This window comes from Agelaius phoeniceus, chromosome Z (genome assembly GCF_051311805.1).
Source record: "Agelaius phoeniceus isolate bAgePho1 chromosome Z, bAgePho1.hap1, whole genome shotgun sequence".
NCBI lineage: Eukaryota > Metazoa > Chordata > Aves > Passeriformes > Icteridae > Agelaius > Agelaius phoeniceus.
Window position 1 is genome coordinate 17,690,083 of NC_135303.1, and position 15,242 is coordinate 17,705,324.

General features: G+C 36.7%; 1 protein-coding gene across 2 annotated transcripts in view; it reads left to right on the forward strand.

Moving 5' to 3' along the window:
- The window catches only part of EFNA5 (ephrin A5), a 206,918-nt gene that overhangs the window by 155,377 nt on the left and 36,299 nt on the right, over window positions 1-15,242 (forward strand). For both annotated transcript variants that reach the window (XM_077171487.1, XM_077171486.1), the window contains exon 3: window positions 12,376-12,668. In XM_077171487.1, coding sequence (XP_077027602.1) covers window positions 12,376-12,668 — 293 coding nt within the window. The remainder of the gene's footprint in view (window positions 1-12,375; window positions 12,669-15,242) is intronic.

A 15,242-nucleotide genomic window follows, 5' to 3' on the forward strand; every position in this document is an offset into this window, starting at 1 on the left:
AAAGAGTTCTTTCCTAAAGAAATGGATTATGAGGTGCACATCCTTAAAAGCACAGGACAAGTTGGACAATATGAAAGTCTAAGATGTCTTTGAAATGTGGTACATGATTTTTCAGTTGCTCTTTTATAGTGAGTCAGAATGTAGAAGAAGAAAGGACAAATCTTGAGGTCTGAATTCAGTTTCAGTCAATCCTTAGCTACTTTGCACTTTATTTAGTATATTGCAGACAGTAGAAAATTACTTCATTGTCTAGGAGTTTTTTTAATATGGAAGACTCCCTGGAGACCTGCTGAGATGCATTTGAACAGAGGTTTTAGTGTATTTTTTTACTGTTTATTTTGATTAAAATAGTGATCTGGATGGTTTGGGATAACAGAAAACAAGTTGTGCATTTTCTCCAATGAGTAAATTTCCCTTCAAAAAGGAATCTTATCTTTGAGGAGTTCAGGAGGAAAATTCTTGCCTCTGACTGTTGCAGGTAGCAAAGGTGAAAATGTTCAAATGTTAAGCATTTGAGTAATGATTATCAATTGCTCTTCAACAGCGCACTATCACAGATTATAGTTTACTTTCTTTACTCTGAGAATTATGGTACAATTTGAATGTCTGGTAGAAATTGTCCCAGGCCCAGAAATGCACAGGAGCAGACATTTTTCTGTTTGGCAGCCAAGCTGTACCACTCAAGTATTCACTGACTGTAGTTTACTGATCTCCAAGATATTCAGACTAACTGATGAAAAAAAATCCATCATTCTTGTTAAGCAAGAAGAGCCCAAACCTCTGACTATGCAAAAGATGACTATTGTGAGACTATGCTAAGGACATACGATCTATTTAATATAGTTTTGATATTTTCTGTTGGCCAGTGTTGGGAGAACTTTGTTGGTCTAGATGTGAGGTTCTTTGGCCCAACATGACTGCTCTCTGGCTTTTCCCATTGATGTGCTCTAACTGCGATTTTGCCCATACAAGTGGTCTAAATTCTATTCTATTACGTGTTTATGCCCCAACTATCAGATTGCATTATGAACAGTTGATTCTTGAATTTTGTTTCTTTAATGCTGAACCAGTATTTTAGCATAAGAATGAAAGGAAGAAATAGTTTGTGTGCACAGTAATTAATTTTTTACGTATAATGAAGAAGTAAAGGCTTCCCAGTAGACAGGAATGGGTTTTGCCATACCTGTGCATTCCCCTCTTCACACCTGCGTCCTGGTGCCTTTATAATAAACAGGATGAAGAAGGGAGGTGCAAGAAAAGAAAATTTAATTTTTCTGTGATACTCTGCTTTTTATCCTAATCCTACCTGTGATTTGAAAAATAGTTACAATGTTTCAGGCAGACAAGATCATAATTCAGTTGTGAATGAGGCGATTTCACTGCAGGTTGAAGATTAGAATTAATTTGATTAATTTGGAAACAGTTTTGAGAAATATGCAACAGGAAAATTAAGAAAATACCTTCAGTTTTACCTCTCTGAAATGTATCTGAATTAGTGATTTTTTTTTCTCTTATGTCAGTAACTTACACACAGATAAAAAAGTAAGAGCAGGTTTTGCACATTTTATCAATTCAGTCTTTACTTATACATATTGAAATACTGTCACTCTTGAAGGAATAAGAATCCCAAAACTCTATAATAGGAACCATGGGAGCTTCATAATTTGAAAAGGGATGGGAGGAATAATATAGTCTGCATTGTATTCCATGGTTTGTCTGTCTTATTCAGTTAAAAAGAAAATCGTTGCACATCAGATCATAATCTTTGCAATCTCTTGGGTGTTTTTAAAGACCGGGTGGCATTGTATGGTACAAAGCTTTTCAGATCATATTTGTAAGCAGAGAAACTGATTTAGATCGGGACCTATCTTGTCCATATGATGTAGAAAGATAAATATCTCTAGGTGAAAAAAATTTTTAAGTCTTTTTATCCAGAGACAGTATGTAGCAAGAGTAGCCTGATGGAAAATTCTGTAGTCCATATGCTGCCTTTAGAAGAAATTATAAGAAGGAAAAGAAAAAGTTCTACCATTAATAATAGTTGTGCTACTTGGTGATCATGCAGTGTTTAATTTGAAACTCCAGTTGTTCCTTTGCTAGTTTGCTCAGCATTAGAGAGAGACTAATATGGAAGGGTAAAAGGAGCAAGGTTAAATTACTATATTTCTCTATAGAACTTCCTCTAAGATGCTGTTTCCATGACAGGAAAGAATATACTTTCCCTATGTCTTAAATAGACACAAGACAATTACACAGCAAAAAAAATTCATTGGTTGAAGCCCACTTTCTGGATAGCAAATTGTTTGCTAATAATTTTATGTATTCATTAGCTATTCTAACTTGGGTTTTATGTCAATAAGTTCAAATTACTTTTGTTAATGTATTTGATTGGATAGTTTATTCATGTTAATAGCAAGCTGTGGTTTCATACTAAAATATCTTATGTTCCTGGGTCTGTTTGTGGAGATCTGTGATGTTTGAGGGACTTTTTTCTCCTCTGTATTTTGCTCATGCTATTTTATATTATGTCTGCATTCATGCACTTTAGCTTAAGGGTGGCAATTATGACCACAGCTTGTTAAAATATACACAGTTTATTAAATATAAAAAAACTGTGGAATATTTCAGGGGTTAGTTTCATTTTACACTCTTGCATATTGGGAAACTAGATAGTAGATTTTATAAGTTGCAAATTATTAGGGTGTCTGAGTCACCAAATTCTAATTTGATCACAAAATATTTTAAAATTAATTTTGTTTACAGATTGCAAGATTATTAATAAAAAGCTATAACTTAACATCAGAGAAAAGCATGTACTACTTTCTGTAGCACAGCAAGTGTGGGTATGTGCAATAAACAAGCATTTTTATCAAAATGTGTGTTTCTTCTCAAATGATGCCTATATATATTGACTGGCAGAAATTGCTGCAGTTTTTTTTCCCTGGCAGTATGAAAGAGATGGAGATTTCAGTTTATAAAAGTTAACCATGACTCTGCTTTTTATATATTAGTGAGAAAGACAATTTGTGAAGCTGACTTGCTGTACTTGCAGTCCTTGTGGAAGCTGACTGCCGTTTATCTCAATTATTCAGTGTGCAGGTCAACATGCTTGTTGGGCAAACGTTCTTTTCTTTCATTTTGTGAGTGTGAGAAGCAAGACCTTTCTGCAGATAGGGCACTGTTCTCCATATCCATTAACAGATGTCAGCACATGCCTCAGGCAGGGTTAGCAAACACTGCTCACAGAATCACATTCCATCAAGGCTGATAGACTCTGTCTTCTGGGTTAGACACATGGTTAACACATGTTGCTAGAGTCCAGTTCAGACACTTTGGTAGTATTCCTATCTGTGGGGTTTTTCTTTTCTTTTTTTTTTCCCCTTTTTTTTAAGAATTTAAATTCTAAAAATGACAACATTTCTCCCAAATGTGACCGATAGTAGAGTATGTGTCAGCACAGCAGAGCACAGATAAACCTCGTTTGCTTTTTTAAGAAAGGTATGTAAACAAATGAATCAGCAAACCATGATGTTTCTGGTATAGGCAAGGGGTGGCTGAGATAGGTTTTGTATTTTCAAGCAAAATCATGGAATAAAAGATGAAGCTGACATCTTGTATGTTGTTAGTGCTTAAAGCAGACAAATGTAGAGTCGTCTGTGCAGGATATTGATGACCACATTTAAAAATACATGAGCAGTAATTACCAGATCTCCTCATTCTACCTCAGATAAAGTGGAATAAATGTTGCTGGTGAACTCCAGAGTAGTACTAATGCAAACACAAGTAATGAGCTTGTGTCCATAAATCTATTTAAAAAAGAGATTGGCTTTAAGCCAGGTATTTTGGATTGGATAAAATGTGGTTAGAGGCTCCAAACAAAAATATTGGGCTGCTTTTAATATCTTGTTGGGTGTGGTACCTTGCAGCCAATGTTACTAGGCTTCAGCACTGAAATTTGTCCTGTATATCTGAGTGATGCCTTTGACAGAACAGTAGCTCTTTTACCTTTGCCTCCCTTCTCTCTTCATCCATCTTTGCAAGTTAAATGCCCACAGCAATGGAAAATAAATAGTCAGGTAGAGACAGTACGCAGGGGCTTTAAAGCTATCAGAGGTGGGACAGCTGGGAAATGAGAGTTTGACCTCATTGAGAGCAATGCTGTGACATGTTGCACCCCATTATAACCTTTATCATGAACAACATGACTGTTGTTGCCCCCCAGATGCAATGAGTTCTTCACAAGTTGCAGCAAAAGAGAAATTCATAGAGACCAGGTGAAAGTCATGTGTGCCAGCATTGATGTAATTTTACAAAAGCAGAGTCTGAGGAAACAGTTTTAATAAACTGCATGAAGAATGTCCAGCTCTTTGATTAGGAGATGCAGAATGATGTGAAGTGGGTGAGGCTGCTGCAGTACTTGAGAATCTCTGGAGTACTCAGATTTGTAGATGGGAAATGTTGATTTGTTAATTCTCTTCCTCATACCTACTCATGGAAGAGCAATTAGTTTCTATTTTTTAATGTTTGCATATCATTGAACATATATCTTTCTGCAGTGCGAGGTATAAAAAGTCAATACAGGACCTAACTCTACAAACATAGTTATGAGCATAAGGGGAAATTATTAATCATAAGTGGAATAAACATGTTTCTGTAGAATTTATTTCTTAAAGAGCCTATAAATCATGAAAATAAATAAAATATATGTCTCTTCTTTAAACTAATTGTCACTGTTAACCATTATAATGCAACTGAAATTTTTGTTAATCAATAGAACCAGAAAAAAGGTATTTCAGGTCTGTCAGGTTAATGGAATTAACTCAAGATATGTAATTCAAAGAACTTTTACATTTTAAATAGGACATTTCCCTTTCTCAGTAAAACATACTCCTTTCCTCCAGTGTTTTGCAGTCTTTTTTTGCCATAATTCTAATAGAAGACTCCTGGCTGTAGGCTTTCTTCATTTTGCAAACATGTTTCAGCCAAGGCACTTAAGGAAGTTTTCAACAATCAGGCCTTATTAAAGAGTAAAAAAGAATAGGTTTGGTTTTTTTAATCCAGAAGCTTAAAGACTTTTATCATACAGGTTTTGAGGGGGTTTCTTGGTTCTGGAAATAAAAAGAATTAAAAGTTCATAAGTGGTCACCTGCAGCATATCCGTGAACTTCGATAGTATGTGAAAAATGAAGCTCCAGAAAGTGAAGCTTGATCAGTTATTTTACCAGTGTTGTAAGCCTGGCTTATCCAGGAAGTTTCCAGATCAATTGCTGATGTAGAAGTAGGTGCTTTTGACATTTCAAAACATCTAGTTTTTAAATCAGCACAGAATAAAAATAATTTTCATGAATTTAGTAATTTTTTTTTTTATTTCTTTAGTTCTGAACATTCTGTGACTCTTTTGAGTTAGTGCTTAACAGGTTGTTTTGTTTAAAAACCTGAATGCTAGGTCAAACAGTTTTGTTTCATGTTTTTTCCCATGTTCTAGTCCCTATAGTAAATCAGTTGTTTTTGTCTATTAAATAGGCAGCATGAAGTACCAGGTACAATGGTAGATGATGAGAACTCTGTTCTTTAACAAAAAATCCCCTAGCCTTACATCAGGAAGGCACAATGTCTCTCTTGTACTGTTGGCTGGTAAAGAAGGGGTAAAGGCAGGAGATTCTGCAGGGGGACAAGCCACATAAACCTGATACTTTTTCTCATGAAGTTCATCTTAATGCAGCTCCTTTCTTTCTGATTTTTGCTTTTGAACACACCCTAGTAATGTGGAAAATCTCCCAGATGGGAGGAACATAGCAAGATTAAAAGGGGAAGGTTGATCTCCCGCAGATGCCTGTGAAGTGAAATGCAGGGAGATCACCTGCATCTTTTAAGAAATGTGATAGATGCTTGCAGCCGGTTGTGAAACAGTGATCTGAAGTCTGATGAACCCTTTCAAGTGCAGGAGCCTGATTCTCCTCAGCTGTGTAATTATGATGGAAGGGAGCCAGACGAAGGCAGAGACCAGGGCGCAACCTTTTGAGAGGCTTGTTCTGGCAGAGTGGGTGGGAGCGAAGAAGGAAGGGTACAAATAATAAGTTTCTCTGCCTGATTGATAATGAACTAGTAATAAGTGGCCTTATTATAGTAATAAATTTCCCATGGAAGCCTGATGATTGCAGGGAAGCTTTAGGCGAGTGCATGTGACCACATCTTATTTTGATCAGCTGTAGCACAGCAAAGCTGTGTAATTATCATAATCTAACAATTAGCCTGGCATCCTTTCCCAGTATTTAATTACTCCAATAAATGCTAATTGAATAGAGGACTTAATGACAAGAGAATAAGTTTCTTTCTGCGTTGTGTATTTAGCTTGCAGTCTTTTCTAGGAATAATTTTGAAAACTGTTTTATTGAACAGCAGCCTTGATTTTGTGTCCGACATAGTATTTTTTCATGGTGTCTTGAACTTGTTTTAACTTGTGAAATGGTAACCTGAGGACTGAAAGGTCATGGACTGCTTCTTTATATTAGAGGGTTTTTTGTTTGCTTGCTCAGGGTAGCAATATCCTGCTAGAGATCTAAAATGTCAATGGCTTGCTACTGTTAGCAAACATTTCTCTTAGCAGCTGGAAAATGTTGAATTTTCTTTTGGTTCGAATAGACTAAAATTAAAATAGCTCTTTGATTGCTTCCTTGTTTGTGCATCAGAATCATTGTTGATGTCAGCAGAGCTATGGGAACAGAGTTTATGAAATGTTGTGACAAAAGCCAGTAAAGAGAGCAGAAAAGCATTAAAGAGGTTATTTTTCCATAGAACAGAAATAGCATCTTTAAAATTATCTGCAGTAAAATGGTACATGTAATCCCACAACCCCTCAGATAATTAACAACCACAAGATTTCCCCCATCACACTTAAAGCTGTTAAGTTGGTTGAAATGAGGGGGCTTGAAGAGTGTAAAAGAATAACAAGGCATAAGTTATGCTGCTATGTTCCAGTCACAGCATGTGAGGAGAGCTTGGAATAGTCCTAATGCAATACACTTTCCATCTAAACACAGACAAAAGCTATGGGCAAGTTCAGCACCATGGAATGGTGAATCAAGACATCCTGAGAGCAACTAAAATGTCCTTTTAAATGATGTTAACACTTTCCAGCAAATGTTTGGGTTTTGGTATTGTGTGTACAAATAACTACCAATACTCATCTCTCTGTTAATAATCATTTAAGCAAATAGTTTCATAACCAGTTGACAAAAAATTTTCAATCTGTTTCTATATTTTTCCAGTTCAAATTTTTCCTGTGCCTAGAGTATTTGTAAGTGGTGTTTTTGTAGTCTAATAACATTAAACGTACTGGAGATTCAGCCTTTGTTTGGACACCCATGGAATCTTCTCACCTGGCTTGCTTTTTTCATGGTATTTGTAGGAATGGCCTTCTCTCTGAAATCTCACTGTCTCCATTAAATTTAATTAAAAAGTGGTTTAGCCTCCATGAAAGTAAAAAAGCAGGAGTTGAGTAACTAGCATTCGTAGGGGTATGTGCGTGCTGCTCACAGAAATCTTTTTTCCTTAGGAAATAGAACAAGTAATGTTTTGCTGTGCTGTTCTGAATAATTGTGGGTAACTGTAATTTGTATTTACACCAAGAATAAATCAGTTGGGTGAATTTTGTTGATGTTGTTTTACATTTCAGGTTATCATTTGAGAAAATGTGACAGGGACAAGGCATTTGACAGTGGCAGTGTTCTCTGCATGTTGGTTTTAACAGGCTGTGTAGGCTCCAGGTGTCAGAATAGGGGTCATTTGCATCTGATCACTTCCAATACCTGACTGAACACCAGAATTTCATAATTTATTGTCAGAGCAGTTATTTGGAGTCTTTCCTGGTTCACAGTGAAGCCTTGCTTCATACATTTGACAGAACAGATTCCAAATAAAGAAAGGTTGACACAGTAAAAGGCAAATTTTCCAGTACACTTATCTTGAAGTAGAGCATCTGGTCTGTCAATTTTACAGGAAGGGCAATAGAATATAACTAATAGGATTTGTAGCGGAAGTAACAAGCAGAGCTATTGAAATTTTTTATCTGTCTAAATGAACAATTAGTGTTATTTGTGCTGTTCTTAAACTGGATTTTTGTAGTGTTTATTCAAAGAAAGAAAGGAAGAAAGAGAGAAACCAAACAAAATTGTTATTGTGTTTTAAATACCTGTTTCAATAAATTGTAACTTTTCTCCAGTGACCAGCAAAGACATTAAGTTCAAGATGAGTCACTTAGGCTTCAGAATTTAAAATTATGAAGAGAAGCATGCACACAGACCATATGCTTTCCCTTTGTTAATGGATAAACAGAATACAGGAGGCACTAATTATTTACAAAATGTTTTGCTACTTTTGTTTTTCTGTGGTTAACATAACCATGAAGTTTTCTCTCTGCATCCTGAATACCTGGATATTTCATCAGTGGCACTTTAGCACAAAAATATTCCTCTAACAGGCTTTGCTGGAAGCAGTGTTCAAGTTTTGTGTAGGAAGCTGATGTTTGTTGGTTATGGAAATATTTAGGTGTAGAAACTACTTAACTATCTGTCTCTCTCTTCAAAATGGCTTTTATATTGCTACTGCCTAATAGCTGGCTTTGTAGTATGCAACTTCCCAAGACACTGTTTGAATGTCACCTGACAAAAACCAAAGGTTAATTATGTTTGAGGAATAGCAGTGTTTTGCTGTGTGTAAGCTGGAGTGCATGGAGACAAATGACATTATTTGCAAAAAGGTGTGTCAATTCTGTCAGATTTTTGGAGAAGCCTTTTTGGTTGGTTTCTTCCACAACACCATGCTCTGTTATGCAAAATCTAGATACAGCGGGTTTCTTCCTATATTAAAGTTCCTGTGAACCACATGGTTCCAAAAGGCGTGGGAGGCTGGGTGAGGACCTGCCAGAACAGGATGAAGACCTAACTGGGAAAAGAGAAAGTATAGCAGTAACATAATAGCAAGTTTTCTGTTTGGAATGGGACTGGAAAAAGGGACAGGACATCTGCTATTCCTGTCATATCTGCAAATATCTGTAATGGACTCCATCTTCCCTTTAGATGTTTCACTCCTCAGTGTATGTAGATGGGTAAATGTTGATCAGTCCTTTATTTGAAATTGAACTTCGGTTTCACTGTAATATCTGGCATTACACTATTAATAAGAGGTTTTCAGCCTCTTGTGTGTAAATTTGAGTGTTTTCCACTCAAATGGGATGTTAAATTCTTGGAAGTGTGTTTGTGAAGTGTCTCCTTTAATAGCTTTGAGGACTAAGCTGATGAATTTTTTTTGTGAGTTACTCATGGCAATCCCTTCATTTTCTGTTCTAATTAGAAGACTTTACCTTTCCTCTTTGTGGAGGTAAATACAACTTGCTGCTTGGATCTCGAGAAACAGGAATGGTCTCAGTTCACTCTTACAGAAAAGTTGGAGATGTTGTAGTCTCTTTGGAAACATAAAATTAGTTCTACATCTCTTTACATGCCTGTTGAGTTTTTGATTACTGACTTCTTTAGGATACTGCAAGACAGGAAATAAATTCCTGCTCTCTGATTCATAGTTGGTTAATAACCTGGAGTAAAGAGACTTCACTCAGAGCTGCTTGATAAAATACCTTGGTATGTATTTTCCCTGAAGGAGGTTCACTCCTGTGCCAACATTGGCTAGAGCCCAGTTTAGATTGCTTAAAATATTCACAATATCCTTCCCTTCTTCCACTTGTAAATGTAAGCACTACCTACCTATGGTGGATGACTGACTAATGAAATTGTTGTGAGATCAGGGGAATGGGAGGAAAAGACACTGGGATAAAAAGGACTTGGCTGTGTGCTTCATCCTCAGACCTGCTTTGCAGGGAGTACTTCAGAGTCTTGGGTGTGCTGGAATGAATGGAGATACTCAACTGTTTAAACACTTAGGAAAAAAGAAAGAAGATGGAATCTACTAAAATACCACTGATCAAAGAGGATGGTTACATTGTGGTTTTGTTTATTTTGCAAGAATACAGAGGGAAGCTTTGCCAAAGGGGAGACAGATGAGTTTTGATTTTGCTTTTTCTGCATCATCTCACTGGTGCAGATTATAAGTTTGACTTCATTGCTAAATTGGAATTAAGGTGTGATCACACATTTATGTCACACTGTATGTCTCCTTGTTCTTATAATCCTCATTGTCATTGGCTGTGCAGTTGGATTCTTCCCTTCAAATTCAGCTATTTGCAGTACAGACAGTGTCTGGGAAGTGTCTCTCCAGACTCTGCTTTTGGTTAAAGGAGAGAATTAGCTGCTTCTGGAAGTGTGATCCATCTGATTACAATGCACTAAAGACACTGGATGAATTGAACATCAGAACAACAGAAGTTCCTATTGCTCTCCATTGACTTTTAAAATAATGTGGAAAAGCAGTTCACATAAGGTTATTTGTGTTGTAAAAGTCTAATGGTAGAGAGGGTCAGTGTGATCTTGAACGTATTACATAAATATAATACTGGAAGCATATAGTTTGTGTCACAGAACTGTAGTTGGGCATTATGGTGAAGGCAGGCTGATAAAAGAGGTAACCTTGAGAAAACGAAATAGTTTATCACCTACATGGTAAAACAGACAAACAAACAAAAATCCTGTCTGCCCACAAACACAGTTATATATAACATAAAAGTTATATATAACTTTTACTTACTAAAACTGTAATTGAAAAAATAGAGATATTCTTGCCTGAATGTGTCTTTTCTAGTTGTATCTTACACTCTTTTTCATTACCAGTAAGAAAAGCGTACTGTTAACTGATTCAGAGAACAGATGTCAATTTGAAGACAATATATTTTTGCAAAAGTGTTAAGACATTATCTGTTCAGGTGACAGATTTTGGAAGCACTGGGGTACAAAAATATGTATCTTGACCAACAGTTTTGCTAAACGTAAATTCTCCTGGAAGAACTGTGTCAGAAAGGCTTTTCCATGTTATAGAGTGGAACTGTGATGCTGTGCACTGGCTGAAATTATACAGATCTATCATGCTTTGATGCGTATTCAGTTTTTCCCCTTTAAAAAGCTATTTTATTGAAGTTAAGTTATTGTAGGGATATGAAAAGGTGTAGTTTGCTCTGAATTTATCCTTGGAGGGCCAGCAAATCATTGCTTTTTCTCTGAAATTAGATGGAAGGATCCAGATGGCAGATTTCAAGCCCATCAGGTGTTTAAAATATGCCCCTCAGCTAAAAAGAAGTATTATAGTTAAATCTGTCATGGCCTTTTTATTGCTCTGTGGTACACTTGACAACTGCTGCTGTGAAAGAGAGAAGCTACAAGTAGCCCAGTCGGCCTGAAGTGGAGTAGGTCAGTGGTTGGTTTCTTTAGCTGCCCCAGGGAGTTTAATGAATGCACAGACCTGGTTTATGGAATCGTTAAATCTATCATGATATAAGCTCCCATGAAGGCAGGGAATTTGCCCCCATACTTCCAGATACTATAGGAGGCATTAGAAAAGTAACATAAATGAAACATGCAGGGGAGAAACAAAGAAATCCTCCCTGCCCCCAACAAACAAGAATCCCACATCTCTAAGGAGTCGTCAGTAATAATAACAGCAATAATAAAATGCATCTGGGCTGGTGCCTTGCACTGCATTTCTCAGCTGGCACTCATTCAGATCTGTCACATTAGGCTGAGTGCTGATAATTTGTATCCCAGAATCCTTTTATCTGAACAGAGCAACATCTTCAAATGTGTACTTTTGGCAAAGGAGAAACACTGCTTTTCATATCTCTTTAAAAACAATACAGACTTTTCTTTGTATCTTGACAAACTGTTGCTTATTATGACAAAAAGTAACCTGCTTGTGTTCTTGCAGTAACGAAAAGTACTTGCAGTCAAATCAGCTTTCAGCACAGGAGTGATTACTGAGTGTTGCAGAGAAAAGGATATGTTTGGGTTATTTATTTGCATGCATATGCAGATGTTTATGTAGACACTGATTTGGGAAGGCTGATACAGTTTTGGCTTTTTTGCTGCTTCATTTTTCTTTCTTCAATTAAAAAAAAACTCAGCCAAATAAGACAGACACTTTCTTTGTTTATTTTTCAATAAACCATAGAAAGATAGCCTATAACTGGGTGGGTAATGGCAACAGACTTATTTTGTAAGAGCAAAACCTTTATCCAAAAGTTGTATGATCATATATAAGCATAATAAGTCTCTGATAGCTCTGGTGAATTGTAAGGGTCATTTATGAAAGTGACTGTGCATGGCTGGGGTGAAATGAAGTGCCATTAGTGATGCCCTTTCATCTGAGAATGTCACCCTACAACAAGGTCATCCTGAGATAACTGTGCTTATGTTTGATCTCTTCCTGTGATTTCAGATTCCAGCGAGGCGACTACCACATCGATGTCTGCATCAATGACTACCTGGATGTGTTCTGCCCTCACTATGAAGACTCGGTGCCAGAAGATAAGACCGAACGCTATGTTCTGTACATGGTGAACTTTGATGGCTACAGCTCCTGTGATCATACTTCCAAAGGGTTCAAGAGGTGGGAGTGTAATCGGCCGCATTCCCCAAATGGACCATTGAAGTTCTCAGAAAAGTTCCAGCTCTTCACGCCCTTCTCACTGGGATTTGAGTTCAGGCCAGGCCGGGAGTATTTCTACATCTGTGAGTATGGAGAGGTTTACCGTTGATGCACAGCAGGTATAAGAAACACAGCTATTTTTTCACCTATACTCTGTGAAAATACAGAGCGGCAAATGGTATATAACACAAATGCCTGATAGTGAACACAGCTTAAACTATCCCCAGATACATTAGCTAGGAATCTAGCTAGTGAAAATGACATTAAATCATAGCTTCTTTTCTCTCATGAAATAGCATGGCAGCCTGTTCACTGAACTACAGCTGACTTTTAAAGCAAAATGCACCATTACATTTATTTCTACATTCTGAGTTGGGGCAAGAAGGGGAGGACAGAAATTGTCCCCAAATATGAAGAAAAATAATGAATCCTTTGTATGTGGAATACCTCAATTTCCTTACTTGCTTTGATGAAATACTCTTGTCTCTGTTGTATTTATCACCCAAGGAAAGTGAGGTCTGTGTAGTTCTTAAGTGATATTATGCTGCTGGTGTCAGTAGCCCAATGGTATTTAAAACTGTAATTTCTCAGGCCAAGTAATCCTAGTATTTAGCGAAGTGGCTTCTTTCTTCTACCTTCCTTTCCCCTACATCTTTTTCATGGGTGAGCTGTTTCTGTCAGCATGGCAATAGGAGTACTCTGGGAGCAGGAGGCAAGCAGGTGAGGAGATCTGCATCAGGACTGCTCCAGGCACAAGAGGCAGGAGACATCACACGGGTCTAAGGAAGTAAAAACACCAGTAGGTTAAAACCCAGTGGGTTAGGCAAACTGATTCCCTGACTCCACTGTGCAAGTCATATCATTTCAACTATCTCATGTCTTTAATACTCCCAACAAAGATCTTACTTAATCAACTCATTTTTGCACCTGCAGCTTTCACTCCTACCAGGTTTTTACTGCTCCAGCTTATTTTTATACTGTTTTTAGTTTTTGACAACTGAGTTGAAAGCTTTACATAGACTGCAGATCCCAATAAATATTGCTTTCATATGTGTAGCTGGCCTTTCTACTGTGGAACAGTCATTCCACCTCATTTCACCAGAGAAACTGAGTATGTATGATCCCTGTTTTCAGCCTCATTTCTTCAACATTGAGATTTTTGTTTTCCCTTCCATAATCTACAGGGAAATAACAGTCTTAGTGGACAGTTTCCTATTAATTTCTTTTTCTTCCATCAAGTAAAAACCTCTAGTGAGTAGTGCCTTTTCATCAGAAAAACTGTGCCTTGTTCTTGTGCTGAAGCACAATAATAAAAATAATACTTAAAATAATATTTAAAATAATGTAATTTAAAACTGGGGTTTGAGATGAAAAATAGTATAAAGGTATCAGAGTTAAGTAGATAATGTTCAGGAATAAACAAATCTGGATTGTGAAGGCCCAGTCCTATTTGTGTCACTTCAGCGAGAGTTCTGTGTTTTTCAAAATTCTGTTATCAGGCTCCCTTGGAATTGTGCAATTTTTTTGGTGGATTTTTGTTTTGTTTTGTTAGTTTTTTTAAAATTCAGTTCCAGAGCATCATCAGTCAAGTAAACAGGAGCAGTTAAGCTAAGGAATGCAGTCTGTCATCACAAGGTGCAATAAAGTGTAGCACTGGAATGGTGTCATTAGCTGCAAGCCTGAAAAAGGCCCTAGTTTTCTAAATTTTTCAAAAATAAAAAACTAAATGTTTAATAAAGATGAAAACCAAAGATGAAAGCAAAGAAAAAAAAAAAAAAAAGGAAAAAAAAGGAAATCTCAGCTTGGGCTGTCTAATAGTGTCAATGTCAGAACATACAAAGTCCATCCAACTCTCAAGCAAGATGCTATAACTTAAACATACCCAGGTTGCTTATGCCTGGTTTTCCTCATTTGTGCTCAAATTCAGTAAGTCACTAAGAATCATATAACTTTCATTAAAAATCTATAAGCCCCCTGTCAAGGGCTCCCTCCAAAGTAATTGTTCTGAAGAGCTTTAAAATTTGAAGAGCTTTATGATATTCAACTGCATTCATATGGATTTTTTTTTTAATGAAAGGTAAAATAGCACAAAAATAGCAATGAGATGAAAAATATTAGTTTAAGATAAGCTTAGCTGAAATTGAATTTTTAGTTTTGTTTTAGCAACACAAAAGTATTTTTCCTTCTTTTCTGTAGCTAAAGTATTTTTTTTCCTTCACCCTTTGCTTTGCTGAGGGAATTAACAAGGGTGTTCACATTGCAGAAGTTTCAGAGAAGCACTGTACAATAAGTTAACTATAATATGCCCACCTTCTCAGGGCATAGTTGTCCATCCTGTAATGTTTTTCTCTTAGTCTGTGCTGAAGAAAGAAGATGGTGAAATGTTGTTGCTTATTTCCTCATCAAAATTGTAAGCAGGTGCTAGTTCAGGCTCTGGAGACCACTTTGTTACCTTTCTGCATCTGCATCTTAAAGAAATTAGTGCTTTGCCATGAAAGGTGTCCTTTGTGTAGTAGATCTGAAACCTTTGCCCTTTCTGAAGGAGAGAGAGAAAACTGATTATATGGGATCAGTCTGGCATGTTCTGTTAAAGGGTTACAAAATATGCCGTGTAGTCTAGACCTCTGAAAAGACAGAAATATGACAGAAATAATAAA